We start from the raw sequence: 17,268 nt of genomic DNA on the forward strand, positions 1-17,268 counted from the left end.
AATTTCCATCGCCACCAGCAATGTGTGAGCATTCCATTTCTCTGCAACGACCCAGCACTGTATCATGTCCTCACAAGGCTCTTCGAGCTAATTTACTAGGGATAAAGTGTTGTTTCATTGTTTTAATTGAAATTACTTTGATTACTAGCAAGACTGAATAGCTTTCCTGTGTGCTTACTTGCTGACTCTATTTCCTCTGGTGTGAACTCCAGATAGCTTTCTTACCACTTCGGGGCTGGTTACATAATATCGAGATTAATCCTTTCCGGCCATATTTGGCATAATATGATTCAACGTCAGCTGTGTTTCTTTCTTTTGGATGGTTTCTATTTACATTTGAATATAGATTAGTGCATCATTTCCTGTTGTTAGATCTTTCAAAGTAAAAACCTTGGCATTATTGTCAATTGTAGTGGAATACTTTATTTTGACCCAATTGTCCCAGCTTTGTGAAACTATTTTATTTTTTGCAGGCTGAAGTAAAAAATCCTGGGTTCAAACTCACATTCTACCTCTTAATGAGCTGTGTGACCTCAAGCAAGTTACTTAACCTCTCTGTGCCTTATCAGCAAAATGGGGATAATAATAGTGCCTACCTCATAGGACTGTTGTGTAGATTTAATGTTAAAATGTAAGGCACTTATAAGAGTACCTGGCACCTGATAAGAGCTGAAGTGATGTTAGCTTTCATTGCCATCCTTACAATGATCGCTGTCCAATGCATTTGCTCTTCCTCCCTGCTCTGAATCCTCTGCAAAATTTCCAAGTGTGCTCTCTACAGCTTCATCAACATTGCTTATAACTGGAGACCACAGTCCTTGAACATTCAACTATTCACTACGACTTTTTCTTTTTTCTTTTTTTTTTTTTTTTTTTTTTTTTTGCTTGTTTGGGTTTTTTGGGGGAGAGGGCGTGGTAATTAGGTTTATTTATTTATTTTTAATGGAGGTACTGGGGTTTGAACTCAGGACCTCATGCATGCTAGACATGCACTCTACCACTGAGCAATACCCTTCCCTGTCATTGGGACTCCTAAGGTGAGCTTGTTCAGTGGGTTGCAGTTACATCATGAATGTCTGTAGACCAGACAAGACTATCATAAATAGTTTCACTTAAGCCATCAGGAAAGCCAAGCTGCTCCACATGTGGGACATTCCTTTTCTTCCAGCAGCTTAGGTCCCCATCCACAGGGAATGTGGGCAGGGTGGGGTGAGCCCGAGGATAGCTCTCCCCTTGTCCTGGCACTCTCCCCGGTACTGATGAAGGTCTGGGCACATTCTGAGCTGGATAATGGTCCCCACCTGTGACCGGCTCCTTTGCCTCTGGTTCCCCCTGCCCTCCTCATCATCTCTAAAGCAGAAATCTCAGAGTCACCTCCCTGCTTCAGACCCTTTGGTAATGGGCTCCCTCTGTGAATAAAGCCCCAGGCTCCTTCCGGGGCCTCCCAGGCCCTGCACGAGCTGACCCCTGACCCCTGTCCAGCTCAGCTCCTGCCGCCCCCATTTCTCATGCTTTACACATGGTTCCCCACCTCAGGATTCCTTGCATGTCTCAAATACAGACACTCTTTCTTTCTTCTGGCCTTTGACTTCATTCATTCATTCCTTCATTCATTCACCAACTATTTCTTAAGCACCTAACATAGGTCATAACCTGTTAAGAAGCTAAGGATTCAGCAGAGAACAATAACAATGCAAAAGAGACAAAAAGACCCTGACTCCAGAAAACTCACCTTTGGTAGGGGAAACAGACAGTAGGCAAGTAAACAAATAATTGTATCATATATCAGGGGGTGACGGGAAGTGATGGGCTGGGGTGGCTGTGTTAACTCCTGTGGTCAGGAAGGCCTCTTTGACAAGGGCAGTTTCAGCAGACACCTGAACAGGAAGAGGTCCCCAGGAAGAGGGCCATGGGGCCACCAGGGTCCAGAAGTACAGGCAAAGGGAACAGAATGTGCAGAGGCCTTGAGGCTGCAACGTGCTTGGCTTGCTCGTTCCCCGGCCCCCTCCACTTCACAAGACTAACTCCTGTAATTTAATGCACTATCAAGTCCAATCGGCATGACTCCGAAAATGTGCTGGATAAAGGTCTTAATGGAGGGCTGGACGTGAAGAGCTGGAAGGAAGGTTGAAAAGCAGGGAAGGAAAGCCATTGTCTGCAAGACAGGGTCTCAGGCAGCATCAGTGGCCTCAGCAAGACTAGGCTGGGGCCGGTAGGTCCTGGGAGGCGCTCCAGCATCATGTCCTGCGCCCCCTGCCTCTCCAGGGCCCCTCCTTTCTGTGGGGTCGGAAGATGTGGAACTTGGGAAACTGTATGGAACTCATCTGGGGAGGCAGCACCGAGTGGCAAGAGGTGGGCTTTGGAACCAAACCAGTTTTCAAACTGCTCATAACCCTCAGGTGCTGTATAACCTCAGGCAAGGTAACTAACCTCTCTGGGCCTTGACTTCCTTCTCTGTACAGTGGGGATTCCTGAGGCCTCGCTCGCCAGCTGGTGATGTGTCAATGTCCTACAAAGCTCCCACTGCACTGCTGAACATGTCACGTCGAGGCCGCTTGACAAGACCTGGGCCCCCTGTTTTCTTCATCTCAGAGGCCCTGGGCTCAGGGACCCAGGGCATGTATGCGGATACAGAACTGGCAAACAACGCCTGTCATTCAGCGTGGTGTAACCTGCCCATCACCAGGTCTCCAAATCAGAATCTCCTACCAACGCCCTGAGTGCTTTCCTCTCCTGCTGTTCAAATGGAATGTCAAGGAGTTCAACCCTCAATTATCCACACTAATGAAGGGAAGAGCTGGAAAGAATACTCCAAAACAGTGGCTAATCACCCCCCACCCCAAGTCATCAATTAATAGGAAGAGGTGGATGGGAACATCCCATCTGATACCAACTACCTGGACACGTTCTCTTCCCACTGCTGCTCAGCTCCTGGGATGGGAGGTAAGTGCCCCCATGGAAGAGGCAGCAGAAAGGCACGTATCCCCTGACCCTCCAGGGTGAAGGTCAGTTGAGGAAGCTCTGATGAGATCACCTGACCCAGGTCCCCAGGAAGGAGACAGATGTGTGTGTCCAGTTATAGTCAGGTCAGGGCAGTGGTTGAAGGCTGACCCTCCCACCTCCTACTCAAATGGGAGAATTACATCCAGGTCCCCACCCAGTGATGTCCTTAGTGCCTTGGGGTCATTGGAGGAGGGGCTGGCAGTGGTCCTGAGGGAACCATGTTTAGATGCTATGGGCTCCCCTGACTTGGGCACAGATACAGGAGGCAGGATCAAGATCAGGGCATCCCGCTGCCTCCCGCGAGAAGATCGTTTATCAGCTGAAGACCTGTGCTAATAGGTGTTCAATAGAGTTCAATGGAGAAAATTGAGAAGTAATGAGACTTGGGGCCCAGAGAATACATTAAGAGGTGATCGCATGTCCAGCGAGAGCCACCGCCTGAATGCTGAAAAGGAGAAGCCCTGACTGTCGGAGAGTCCTGGGTCAGAGAAGAGGTCAGAGCAAAGAGCAAGGCTGGGGGTGATCAAAAGCAATTAAGCAGTTACCATGTTTCACAGTTCTAGGGAACACATTTCTCTCTACACTTTCATATGTTTGAAATTGGGACGTCTTAAAATCGATGGCACGTCGTACTTTAATTGGCAGCACGTTTCTCTTTCTTAATGGTACATCCAACAAAGCTGCATCTTATAACTGAGGGCACCTTGGATGCAATGGAATATAGTCCCAGGTACCTTGAGTAAATCTCTTTCCTTGTCTGGATCTTTTACCTTGGGTGAAATATCCTATTCACTTATTTAATCATTATTTATTGAGCATCTACCAAGTGTCAGACCCCGGGCTAGGCACAGCTGTGAACATGGGTCATAACAGCCCGCACGTCTGCTTTCTGAGAGTCTATTCCACACCAGGACTGTTAGGAACCCTTGACACGTGTTGTCTCATTTGTTCCCAGCGATAATCCATGGAGTAGGGATTATTATTATTACCATTGTCCCTGTGACAGCGGAAGTCACAGGTGGTTAAGTGACCTGCTCAAAGTCCTACACTGGCTGCCAAGTGGCTGATCCAGGAGTCGATTCTTCCCCCAGCTCAGTCTTGCTTCTCCCCTGTGTGTTCTGGCTATCTGGGAGCACACACTGGAGGGGAGAAGGCAATACACAAGGGACCCATGTGATGGAAGGAGACACACAGGGAGCTAAGAAGGAGAGTAACAGGAGTGTTGGGCAACCCCTAGATTTGGTTTAAACAGAGACTGGAAGGAGACAAAGAGGCAGCGAAGAGTGGCCATGTAGGGGAGGGAAGGTTCAGGAGAAGGGACCCAGCATGTCTGAGGGATGAGTGGCAAGACAGAGTGCAGTGCATCTGAAGACCAGGCCAATGTGGCTGAAGGAAGAAAGGGGTGGAGGTGGGGTGGATGCCCAGGGCTTTCATGGCCAGGTAAGGAGTTTGTGCTCCATTCGGGAAGTAATTAGATGGTTTTAAGTAAAAGCTCTCCAAGATCCTTGCACTCAGCCTCTAATGATTCTTTGTATCATGGGTGACTGTGGACTCCTAGGAGGAAGGCCCTGTAGCAAGGCTGCCATGGGCAGCTATTCAGGCAGAGCGCTGCAAAAGGGTGCCCAGGCAATGGGGTGATGAGAACTAAAAATCAAGCCTGCACTCCATCCACTAAGCTGCACACTCACAGGGCTGTGTCCCCTCAGGGTGGCCACTTGTGCTAATTTGCACAAAAGCCCTCTGTGGGCTGGCAGAGATCCAGGTTAGGAGAGGCAAGCACTGGTTAGTACTGCAGTGTCCCTACTGTGTGCCAAGCCCTGATGACACAAAAGAAGAAACAAAAAATAGGTGACATTCCTCACTCTTGGAGACCCACAAGGCTTGACAAAGGTTTTGTCATAGGAAAGAATTTTTCTTTTCATTCCTCCAAAATACACCAGCCCCTATTCTAAGAGTTTCCTTTGACTGAGTGCCTACTATGTGCCCAAAGTGGTGCCAGGTGCTTTCTGTGCCTTACCACTAATGCTCACACCCCCCTCGAAAGGCAGAGGTTACCCCATGTCCCATAGGAGGCAGCTGAGAAGCTCAGTGCCTTGCCCAAGGTCACACAGTGGGGACGTGGCACTTGATCTCCAGACACCCAACCAGGCATGAGAGCAACTTTCTCCACGTGGCCGAGGACTTGGTGTTTCATGAATAGAGACTCTGGGCCAGGCAATTTCCAGGCATTCAGTCTTTGAGTCCTCATTACAAGCCATTGGGGTGGGCCTTACAGTTTTTTCTTTTGCAAAAAATCAGCTCAAGGAGGTTGGGAGAGGCCCAAGGTGTCATGGCTAGTCAGGGTTTACACCTACCTCTCCTGAGCCCTGTTCCTCTGCTCTTACTCACTCCTCTCCAACAATTTTAGGTCTCAGAGCTTCTCGAAGGTGATTCATTCATATTCCTCAAAGTCTACCTTGGGACCTGGCACAGAGCAGGTTTGCAGTACACATTCGTCAAATGAATGAACAAACAGGGACGGAGAAGTAAAGTGGATGCGCACCTCACCTGCATGTAATCCAGCCACCTGTGGATGCTCTATTCCCCTCATCACTGTATCTTCTGACCCCCTGACCTGGGGAAGGTTAGGACACTGGAATCTGGCATGATATATCATCTTCAAGCTATGTAAATATTCTTCCCCAAAGGGGTAAATATCACTGCATATGATGAACTGTTTGTGGGATTACTGAGGACGTGAAATGAAATTCATCCTGATTCCCCACTTATTGAGAGGCGCTGCCCAATTTGTCTCAAATGTCACATCTGTGTGTCTTCATTTACTCCGCCACTGTACTGATTAAAAGGAATGCTCTCCCACTCCCAAGGCAGAGCCCTCAGCAATGGAGTGGGTTCGCTCAGGAAGGAGGCACACACAGTCCCCTCCTGGGCAGAGGGAATGGCCGTTCATCACCTCCCCCCAAGAAGGGGCCCCCTGCCAGACACTGCTGTTCTGGCCTGGCTGGGCTGAGTGGTGAAAACTGCATATTCAGTGTCTATGTGTATATGGTCAAAGAGCGTCCATTAGCCCAATTCTGAGCTGTCTGTGGAATGCCCCAGGATGGGGGAGCTCTTTCGGAACGAGGAAATTGTCTGAGAGGCCAGGACAGGGGAATCAGCAGGTCTGATTACAGGAGGGAATGAAACCAGGAAGGGTCCATTTCTGGACCTCAATTTCCCTGTGTGCAAAGTGACATGATCACCTCAGCCCTGCTCCCTGCTCCAAAAGCCAGGAAAGCACACTCTGTCCTGAACCTGCCTCTGTCTCCTGGCAGAATGACACACGGAGCTCCATCTCCATCTGCCGGTCCCTCCAAGATGCGTGTGTCTGACCCCGTTTTACTAGGCTGTGGTCTTTAGAAAGAGATGACATTACTGACCTTGCAACTGGGAGCAAAAGCTCACCAAGAAGTGACACTAAATCGAGCTCTTCCTCTTCCTCCCCCTGTTCTGTTCCCTTTGGGAGTGTGGACGGATAGGGGTAGAGGGGGCAAATTGTGACTGTGAAGAAGAGGCTTGGCTGAAACATCAAGGACTGCACACAGTAGGCTCTCAAGACGTATCAGCTCAGTAAATGAAAGAACTTCTACCATTAACTTTATGTGTGATGTCAGCCTCACTGGGCTCAGTTTTTCAGGTGGACCAATGGTTCATGGGTAGACTTCAGGACATCTGAATTATATTTTAAAAAATACAGAAAAGTATTGTGTTTCTGTGAGTGTGTGTGTGTGTGTGTGTGTGTGTGTGTGCACGCATGTATGTGTGTGTCTGGAGACAGTCACAGCTTTCAAGTCCATGACCCCAAAGTCTATGGTCTGCTGAATGTGTCACTCGTGCCATTAGCTCTAAAGCCACCATCTCTGATACAAAGAAAAGAGACCATGAAAAGACTAAGTTCCTGGGATTGGCTTCATAAGCTCCAATCTACCAGGTGACAGGGCCAGCAACCCCAACGGGCAGTGCTGGGGCTCATGGATACGGAGACTCCTCTGCTCCTCCCTCACAGAAGTCACGGTCTGTTTATAAGCCCAGACACACCATGAACAACTGGGTTGAGGACTTCATGCAAACTCAGGAGCCGAGGGGCTGGGGTAGGGCTGGGATTCTGACCTATGGAATTGACATCTCTTTTCTTCCATCTCCAGAAATAATCCCAGGCCAGGGAGGTCAGGATGAAGGTGACTTCATTAATTCGTTGACATTTATGGAGCACAGACAACTTGCCAGTCCCTGTGCTGAGTACATCATGTGACTTGTGTGTTCTCTTCCTTAGTCCTCACAATTCTGTGAAGTATTATTCTTACCCTGATCTTACAGATGCTCAGAGAAATGAAGCAACTTGCCCAAGGTCACACAGTAAATGAGTGGCAGAGATGATATTTGATTCCAGATATGCTGCAACCCAGAACCTGAGGTCTTAATCATTGTACTATGCTGCCCCTCCCCTTATGGCTGCCAGGGAGTTTGCAAAAATACGTGTTCCTCATCCTTCTAGAATCTATGTGGAGATAATAAGTGAAATAGAACAGGTCTGATTTTTAAGGAAGGCTCTTATGTATTTGAGAATGAGAACCCAAGATGGAACTTAGATTTAGCTAAACAAAAATACCTGTTTTTATTTTATTTTTAAATTAAAAAAAATTTAGTTAGTTAGTTATTTGGGGGAGGGGGTAATTAGGTTTACTTCTTCTAATGGGCACTGGGGATTGAACCCGGACCTCATGCATGCTAAGTGTGCACTCTACTGCTGAGCTACACCCTCCCCACTAAGTACTTGTTTTTAGATCTAGCTGATTATATAGCTCTAACTGACCGAGACCCAGCCCTCAGACATGGGATCTCCTTCATGAAATGAAGTGTCAGAGTGGCTGCTTAAGATTAATGCTGTTAAAATGCAAAAGGTGCAACCAGGGTTAGGCATTAAAGCCTGCAGAGACTGCCGTCTACCTGACATTTCTGATCTGCTTATGACTCTTGTCTACCTGCTGATCAGCCTGGAAGAGGCAGAAACCGTCCCATACGATCTCTGAGAGCTGTGCGTGGAGAAGGTGTGAAGCCTCGATGCTGGAGGTGGGAGAAACGACATCTAAATGGCAGCAAGACTAGAAACATTGGGGAGAGACAGGCTGTAGGGGAGAGGGGTGGAAATCGGGCAAGTCAGAGGCTTCCACACACTGGAAGACAGACACAGAAGGACACACAGCAAGCACTGGAGAGTCTGAGACAGAAAGAGAGTCACAGAAGCCAAGACTGACACAGCTGAATTCTAGAAGGATTTAAAAGTGAAATGTAAAAATAGAAAGCTAAAAGACTAAGATGAACATCTAAATGAATATTTAGCTGGTCTTGGCATGGAAAAGGTCTTTCTAATTATAATACCAACAGTTTATTATAAAAGAAAAATTTAAAATTTAAAAGTTAGTGACATAAAAATGAAAACTGCTGCACATCAAAAGGAAACTCAATGTATTAGTATCCTTGATATGCAAAACCACTCGCAAAAAGGAAAGGGAAAAGTACTAACACCCCAAAAGAAAAGTAGGCAGAGACAGGGACAGGCAATTTACAAAATGATCTACAAAAGTCCAGACAGTGATGACAGGTGCTCAACCTTCCCTATCATCAGAGAGATGCAAATTATAACCACAAATGAGATTTCGTTGCACCCATTTTAATCAATGAAACTGACTTGAAATGCACAACATAGGTAAAGAGAGGGAATGGGCCCGCTCCAGCCTGGTGGGTGGAGGTGTGCCTCAGCAGAATCTTTCTAAGGACACCATGGAATTATGTATTAAAACGTAAAACTGACCCACTCTTTGACCCAGCAATTGCACTTTCAAGAATTCACTCTAAGATAATTAGATGAGGGTTTAAGTTGTATGTATAAGAATGTTCTTAACACACTTAAGTGTCCACAGAAGATGACTGGTTAAATAATTGTGGTACAGGCAAACCACAATGGCTTCCTCTCTGATATTCATTATGAAGAACAAAGTAGGCCTGCTTTTATTAACACAGAAAAATGTCAGCCTTGTTAACCAGACTACAGAACTACACAGATAGCATAACCCCAAGTGCACATGGATCTGCATCTCAGTGCACGTGTTACAGGGTGCAGAGAGTTGTCAAATGGACACTCCCTGGAATAGCAGAGGCGAGGCTAGGACCCCCTGGAGTGGGTGGGCAGTCCAAGCCAGGCAGAGCAGGACGGGGCGAATCTGTGTGTCAGGAGGAGGTAAGTGGGGTCAGGGTTCCTGGGGAATCAGCACCAGAAATGGGGATGCAAGGAAAAATACAGGATACTCCATTCAGTTTGAATTTCAGATTAATAGTGGATAACTTTTTAGTATAAGTCTATCCCGTGAAATATTTGGGATAGACTTATACTAACTTTTCTTCTGAAATTTTACAAACTTGAATAATTAAAATTCAAATTAACTGGGCATCCTTAATTTTTTCTGGCAACCTTAGCTGAGATGTTCTGGACACATCTCTTGTTGCCTCCCTGGATGACCCACACCAGCCTGGAGGGGCAGTGACACCAAGGCAGGCTTCATGAGGGTCCTCCCTACCACTGACTTAGCTCCAGTTCACCTGCCCATGAGTCACCCATCTCTGCTTTACTCCAGGAGTCTGGTAGGGAGTGAAGTGCAGGAGAACAGTATAGTCTTTCGAAACAGAAAAGCCAAGTGAAAATTCCTGGCCTTAAGTAGCCTTAAACTGAGCACAAAATCCCTGAGTCACAGCTCGAGCACCTGTCAGGTGGAGATAGCAGCGTCCGTCCATGGGGCTGCTGTGGGGATTAAATGAGATGATGTATGTAAAGTGGCTGGCATACAGTCAGCACTTAACACAAGCTGATCCCCTTCCCTCCTGTCCTCGGCCGCAGCCCACACTCTTGCCCCGGGGGATTACACACCTAGTATCTCCTGTCATCTTGGGCTTTGACGGTTGGCCTTTTTTGATCTTTTCCTTGAAGCAGCAGCAGTGATGTGCTGACACTCTTCACCTGACTTCACCTTGCTCCCAAATCCCCAGCAGCAGTTCAGCTCTTTATCTGCACTTCTCACTCTCCCTAGGAGGGCGGAGGAGGATCACGCTGGCTTTGATAACTGCCTTGTAGGGACATCAGCCAAGGGGATCTACCAAGAGCAGGGCCTCGATGCCATCTGGAAATGGGTCCGGCAACATCCAGAGTCGTGATGGTGAGGAGGCCACCCTGACTCGGGGCCGCCCAGGCTAATGGGGCTGGGGGCCCTCTTGGAGCCTGTCTGTCCATCTGTTGGCTGTCCAGCGAGAGTGACTCATGTGGGCTCTATCTACAGTGGAGGGAGCGGCTGACTTATTTCCCTGAGAGCCAAATCTTCACCAGTTTTTGACTACTGGATCTCCCCTGTCCCCAGTGAGATCCAGAGAATTTAAAAGATCTGCCCATGTTTACCCAGTTAGTCAGTTACAGGCCCAAGAAACGAGTATTTATCAGGAAATCCCTAAATATGGGATTATCCTGTGTCTTAAGTCCAGTGATAGAGAGGGCCCAGGCCCCCACTGTGGCCGCAATGTTTCACGGGGTTAATCCCAGCAGAGGCTGCCCCTACTGGTTCCTCCCACCTTCCCTCTTGGCCTCCCCACTCTGAGTGTCCCAGAAGTCGGTGCAACGCACACTTTTCTGGATGCACAAACTGCCCCGTTGTCCAGTTCAGAGCCAGATCAGTGGGCTTTGGTCACAGCCTCAGCCTCGGCTTCTCCACACCTGACTCCCTTGTTAGCCTCTGCTAACATCTGTGGGCCCCTCTGCCAGGCCACAGGAAGCCAGCAGCCGCCCAGACTGCGGAGCTGGCAGAAGCCCTGCCCAGGTGGCCACGTGGAGGTGCACTCAGCTACAGCAGCCTGCTTGCACCTGTCCAGGACTTGCCTGGGCCTTGCCTGGAGCCTTTGTCTTCTCAGGGCCAATGATTTGGAGACTTGCCACCATCATGTGGCTGAGGGAGGGCAGGTCCTTCCTTCTGCCCTGTTGGTCCTGCGCCAGGATACCAAGCATCGTCACTGCTGGGCTGCCTCCGCTGGGCCAAGCAGCTGAGAAGAGGAACCCACCAGGCTCCACTTTGTCCTAGCATTCCGTAACCTTTGAATCCAGGACCCTTCATGGATCTGATGGAAGCCCTAGCCCAGCCCTGTCTAGGAGGATTTTCTGAAATGATAAAAATGTTCTCTGTGCTGCCCCATACGGTAGCCACAGGCCACACATGGAGGCTGGTGCAACTGAGAAACTGAATTCTAAATGGTGTGAAATTTTTAATAATTTTAATACAAATAGAGGCGTGTGGTTAAAGCTACTGTATTGGGTAGCACAGCTCTAGACCAGGAATCAACCCCTTTTTTGGTAAAGGGCCAGGTAATAAGTATTTTCAGTTTTGTGGGCCATGTGGTCCCCGTGGCAATAACTTAGCTGAAGTTGCAGTGCGTACAGTTATAGGCAGTGTTGGCAAATGGGCTTGGCTGTGTTCTGATAAACTTTATTTACAAAAACAAGCCAGGAGCTGGATTTAGCCAAGGGGACTATAGTTTTTGATCCTGTTCTAGACCCTTCCAAGAGAAAAATACACATATCCTTATACACTGTGGATTCTGCATCTAGTTTCAAGGGGTTTGAAGACATTTGACACTCTACTGTAGACCTCTCCATGAATTCCAGGCTAAAGCCTCTGATTTTAAAAGGCTCTGTGAATGTACCTTCCACTCTGCTCTGCGTGGTGCAGAAACACTTGGCATTGTTTCTCAGAGAGGGAAGTGTGGTCAGGGATCAATAGAACACTTTTCTCCTAAAGCCTCATGAAAGTTCTGGCCTCAGACAAATATCCACAAGGATTACTAAATGAGGACGCCATGACTCCCAGCCGGGTCCCCCTGGGTGTCAGCCCCTCCCAGGATCTCTGCAGCCACCAGCTCTAGCGTCAATGACTCATTATTCCCACCACCCCCAAACACAGCCAGCCTCCCCAAGGCCAAGAGACTGTGGGAGGAGCTCATGGCCAGAGAGACTCTTAAGAAGCTTCCAAAGAGGACTCCCTTAGTCAGGAGGTTGTAGCTCAGGCTCGGAGAAAACTAGTCTGCATTCTGAGCCAAAGGTTCAGGGTGAAGACATAACCTGGATGACCAAGATCACACGCCTGATTTGGGGAGGAGATTATTATTTTGCCAAAATAAGCTGGGCTCTGTCAGGAGACTTCACTTTTAAAGACAGGCAGGTCTTTTCAGGAGTCCTCAGTTAAAGCAATCTGGAGTTGAGCCAGAAGCCCTCAGTTAAAGGCATGTGAAGCTTTCTTTGGAGCCTTCTCAGTATCTTCAGTTAAACTAACTGAGACCTCGGGAGCCCTCAAATACTCAGGTTAAAGCACCAAACTGTGTTCCCCACACCCCCACCAACAGGAGGTAGACTCTGCCCTCTCTGCGTGGTGTATTCCTAGCCAAGACAAAGGTGGTATCTATTTCTGTATTGCTATAGCTTCATTCAAGAAAGTGTCTTATTCTTTCAGTTCTTAGAGGCAAGAGGAAGAAAGCTTTCGAATAACTGGCATGCTTTACCAGAGTGTTATGTCATTACTGTTATTAATTATCATTAATAGTCTTAAAATATGCCTATTAATGATCTCAACACAAAATAGCAGTATGAATCTTAGCCAAGAGCAGCACAATTACCTATTAATGAGATGTAAATTTCCCAGGGAAATGACAGAGATCTAGAAGTACCACCTTCTGAACTAACATAATAAAGTTAATAATAATAATAGTGTATAATCTGAAGATATTAGTGTTAATTTGAATGCTAACACCATATTTAAACAGGCTGAGAGAAGTGGAAATTATTTGCATAACTCAAACCAAGAAACCCTAATCTATGCTATTAAGGAAAAATGGATTGTTCTTCTCTGAATGATCTAAAACTGACTCTTTGCAGTCACTATATGGAGCAAAAAAATTTTTTGCCAGCTACTTATTTCATTCCTTTTACTTAGGGTTTATATCTCTCTTATTTCCCGAAACCAAGCTGAGGTACCTGATAATACAATCAAGCCCAACAGGAAACAGAATTAAAGAAATAAAAACACAGCAATACCCAGTTAAGAGGAAAGATAGAGATGTTACCAGGCCCCCGGGATAAAGGACCGCAGCTCAGCTCCAATTCCAACTCTCAGTTTCCTGGAAACGTGGCGAGGGCAATTTAAGTAACTGAGCTACTGGTTAGTAACCAGCTTTGCAGGGACAGGTACAAGCTGAATCTGAAGATGCCCTTCCCTGCAGCCGAGAACAGCGCAGCCCGGCCTGCAGCTACTACGACCTCACACATCAGGCTCCCGACACGGGGCCGAGACACTGACCTTCGTAACTGGCGTGAAAGCCCTGGGCACTGACCGCGTAGTCACTGATGAGGCGCAGAGAGAGGGTGGTGGCTGCGCTGACGATGGTGGCTGGCAGCTGAAAACCTGTGAGCCTGAAAGACAAGGAGGTGAGACTGAGGGAGGATGACCCCCTTAGGAACTGCACGTCCTTAAGCATTTATTGAGCGCCTACTGGATGCCCGATGCTGATCTTGGGAGGACAGTGAAAGAAGCTGAACGCCAGGCACATGCAAGGTGTTCAACGACAGTGATTCTCCGCAGAGGGGGTGGAAACCAGCAAGCCTCCCATCACAGAAACATGGGGGCTACTGCCCCCAAGCCACGGGTTACCCCTGACCTGGAGGCCTGCCTCATTTATGTCTCTTCTCCTGCTCCAGTTTCTTTTCCTGACCCTTCCTTTTCTGGCTGAGGTCCTCTGAGGCTCTGGGTAGACTGCCACAAATTTACAACAAATAATCGCCAATAGACAATATTTATTCACATACAGAGGGAAATAGATCCAACTCAAGCAGCAGAATGTGGATGTGTCTTATCATAGACTTTATGCTTTAAAAGGGACAGGTCTGCTGCTCTTACAGAAATGATAAGTGCTTATTATTTTTAAAAGATGAAAGCAAAAAATAAAAACCCAGTACAATGTAGAAATAATCATTCTTGACAGTTGACATACAAAGAGATGGAAGGATCAGTAGTTCGGATCATATTCAATCAAATAATTTCATACAAATGGGATTGTATTGTACGTGCTTTTAAAATTAAAACACTTAAATTTTTTTCCTGCAAGTTAAGTGGAAAAAAAGAAACAGAGGTGCAAAGAAAGGAATTGTTGAACCTGAAATAATGTTTTTTGCACAAGAGAGTCATTTTTAAAAGATTCTTCTAATGTGAAAAAGATACAATAATGAAGCTTTCACTGAATACTTGGGAACATATTTTAGGAAAGAAGTTGTCCATTGCTGGGCATCCACACATGGTGGCCCCCACAGGTGATGTCATGGTGCACAAAGGTGGGGGAGTGGCCAGTCTCCTGTCCACCTTTCTCCTTTCTCCTCTACCTGAGGTTCATTTGCCTATCCCCACCCTAGCAGGGCTCTGGGAGGGAATTCAAGGTGTACCTTTACCTCCATTTAAAAAAATGTTTTTCTTTTGTTAAATTATTTTTTCGGGGGGTGAGCTAATTAGGTTTATCTTATTATTATATTTTTTTAGAGGAGGCACTGGTGAGTGAACCCAGGACCTCACACGTGCTAAGCATGCACTCTACCACCTGAGCTATACCCTCCCCTTCTTTACCTCCATTTTAAAGTAGCCTGGGTATCTGCGTAGCTCCTGGATTCATCTCCATACCTCCCATGGCTATATAATATCTGAGTGCCCAGATGTCCCCTGGAGGGCACGAGTATTGGGTTCAAACAAATTAAATCAGGTATTTGCTAACCCCACCATGAAAAGCCCTGTGCTCAGTGAAGCCCTGGCCCTTCCCACCATCCTAATCGTATAGGACTGATGTTAACTTAGAATAAATTCAAGGAAAAGAGAAGGCAAAGTAATCAAACTGTAAAACGAGTGACCAAGTAAGTTTCAAGGTCATCTTCTCTTCAGGTATAAAAACACCCAGCAAAGGAGCCCCCCACCAGCCCATCTTCCTGGCCCCTCCTTCCCTGTATTTCTGTCTCCATCTCCCTCATTTTCTCACACAGGCCAAACATTTATGTGTAAAATAATGAAACCATACATGTTAGAAGAAGACAAACTATTTTCTAATCATCTTATGCTGGGGAAGGTCTTTCTAATCATGACATGTTTAGACAACTCCTTTGGCTTCTACCTGCCCATCATTCTTTCAGAGAATGGTCATTGCAGGGGGTTCTGACAGGTACCCCACCTGCTCACTAGCCAGAGCACTGGGCACATGAGCAATCATGACACGTACCTCATCTTTATGGACTGGTTCAAGGCATGGAGAAGAGGGAGGAGGATACATAACCCAAGCAGAGTCATTCTGAGTCCTTCCATGGGATATAATATACAGACTTCGAGAGTCTTTTATTGTTAGATTCTAAATCATTAGAACGTACGCTCGGGACTCCCAGCAGTCTTTTTTTACCACTTCACAGAGACTATCTGCTTTAGAGAAAATGATATCTCTTGTAGATCAAGACAAAGCTAAACAGTGAAAAGAGAAGAGAGATGGAGTCCTGATGAAATATCGTGGAGATTCTTAATCCACCCATGCAGTAAGATCTGCCTCTGCAGAGCCAGTTACATGAGCCAACATTCCTTCCCTTCCTTCCTTCCTTCCTCCCTCCCTTCTTTTCTCTCTTCTTCTTTTTCCTTTCTTCTTTCTTATTTCTTTTCATTCAGTCTAGTTTGATTGGGGTTCTGTCTCTTGAAATTGATGAAGTATTGATGAATACAGCATAAAACCCCAGAAAGTCTTGAAAATATTGAACGATTCAATTACATGAAAATTTAGAGCATGGATGTGGAGGAAAAGAAACTATCAAAAACATATAGATAAAAGTGCAAACTGGGAAGATTATGTAAATACATATGAGCTGAAGAGGTTTAATATTCATAATCTATAAAGAACACTTATAAATCAATATGAGAAAAGATAAACAAGGAAGGACAAAAAGAGCAAAGGATACAAAGACAGAAAGATGCTCTACCTAATAACAAAAAAATGAAAAATATGAAAACTCAATACACAAGGCTCATTTTTCACCTATCAGATTGGCAAACATCCAGAGTTGGCAAGGGTTAAGGAAAACAGACCCTGTAGTTATCAAAATGATAATAAGGAAATACCACAGATTACACACATACATTTGTGTGTGTAAATTAGACGAAATGGACCTGTTCTTTGAAAAGCACAAACTACCATAACTTTCCTAATATGAAATAGATCATTTGAACAGCCCTATAGCTATTAAGGAAATTGAATTAGTAATTTAAAAACTCCCCAAAAAGAAATAACCAGGCCCAGAAAGTTTCAATAGAGAATTCTTACAAAATGTATACAGAATTTACAGCAATTCTATACAACCTCTTCCAGAAAATAGAAGGGTCAGTAACAAACACATTTTATGATGCGAGTATTACCCACACCCAAACCAAAGACAGTACAAATAAAGAAAACTAAAGACCAATATCCTACAGAATGTAAACATAAATGCCTTAACAAAATATTAGCAAAGAGAATTCAGCAACACATAAAAATAATTATACACCATAACTAAGTGGGGTTTATTCCAAGCATGCAAGACTGGTTCAATATTTGAAAATCAGTCAATAGCCACCATATTAACAGGCCAAAAGTAGAAAAACCATATGACTGTATCAACTGATGCAGAAAAAGCAGTAGACAAAATTCAACAACCATTCCTGATTAAAAAAAAAAAAAAAGCTTTCATAAAACTAACAGAAGGAAACTCCCTGACTTGATAAAGAGCGTCTACAAAAAGTCTACAGCTAACATCACACTTGATGGCAAAAGACTGACTGAGATCAAGGCAAGGCTCTAACAGTCCAATTGGAAAATCGGCAAAAGACATGAAGAGACATTTCACTAAAGGGGACATCCAGGTGGCAAATAAGGACATGAGCACCATTCACCATTAGGGAAATGCAAATTAAGACCATGACGAGAGATTGCTACGTATCATTAGAACAGGTAAAAAAAAAAAATAGTGACAATACCAAAGGCTAGTGACAATGCAGAGCGGCTGGGTCTCTCGTAATTTGCTGGTAGAATGTAAAATGGTACAGACACCCTGGAAAATAGGCAGTTCCAAAAATATCACACATACACTAATCACAT

The 17,268-nt window shown here is 45.8% G+C and overlaps 2 protein-coding genes across 10 annotated transcripts in view; one reads left to right on the plus strand and one right to left on the minus strand.

Annotated features, from left to right (window-relative positions):
• LOC106730654 (kinesin heavy chain-like) overlaps positions 1-17,268 on the plus strand; it is a 76,782-nt gene that overhangs the window by 40,281 nt on the left and 19,233 nt on the right. For 4 of the 7 annotated variants that reach the window (XR_004317461.1, XR_004317472.1, XR_004317469.1 and 1 more), the window contains 2 exons: positions 2,463-2,943; positions 5,411-13,484. The exons of 1 other annotated variant lie outside the window; for it this stretch is intronic. The gene's annotated coding sequence lies outside the window, so the exon portion shown is untranslated. Of the gene's footprint in view, positions 1-14; positions 2,353-2,462; positions 2,944-5,410; positions 13,485-17,268 lie in introns of those variants that run through there. 2 more of the 7 variants (XR_004317485.1, XR_004317480.1) reach the window with 2 other exon arrangements.
• The window catches only part of LOC116661556 (CUB and sushi domain-containing protein 2-like), a 125,436-nt gene that overhangs the window by 8,078 nt on the left and 100,090 nt on the right, over positions 1-17,268 (minus strand). Inside the window, exon 4 of one of the 3 annotated variants that reach the window (XM_032473869.1) lies at positions 13,425-13,537. The exons of the other annotated variants lie outside the window; for them this stretch is intronic. Within the exon in view, the coding sequence (XP_032329760.1) occupies positions 13,466-13,537 (72 nt within the window). The 3' untranslated portion in view covers positions 13,425-13,465. The remainder of the gene's footprint in view (positions 1-13,424; positions 13,538-17,268) is intronic. 3 annotated transcript variants of the gene reach the window in all.

Source organism: Camelus ferus, chromosome 35 (assembly GCF_009834535.1).
Source record: "Camelus ferus isolate YT-003-E chromosome 35, BCGSAC_Cfer_1.0, whole genome shotgun sequence".
Classification (NCBI taxonomy): Eukaryota; Metazoa; Chordata; class Mammalia; order Artiodactyla; family Camelidae; genus Camelus; species Camelus ferus.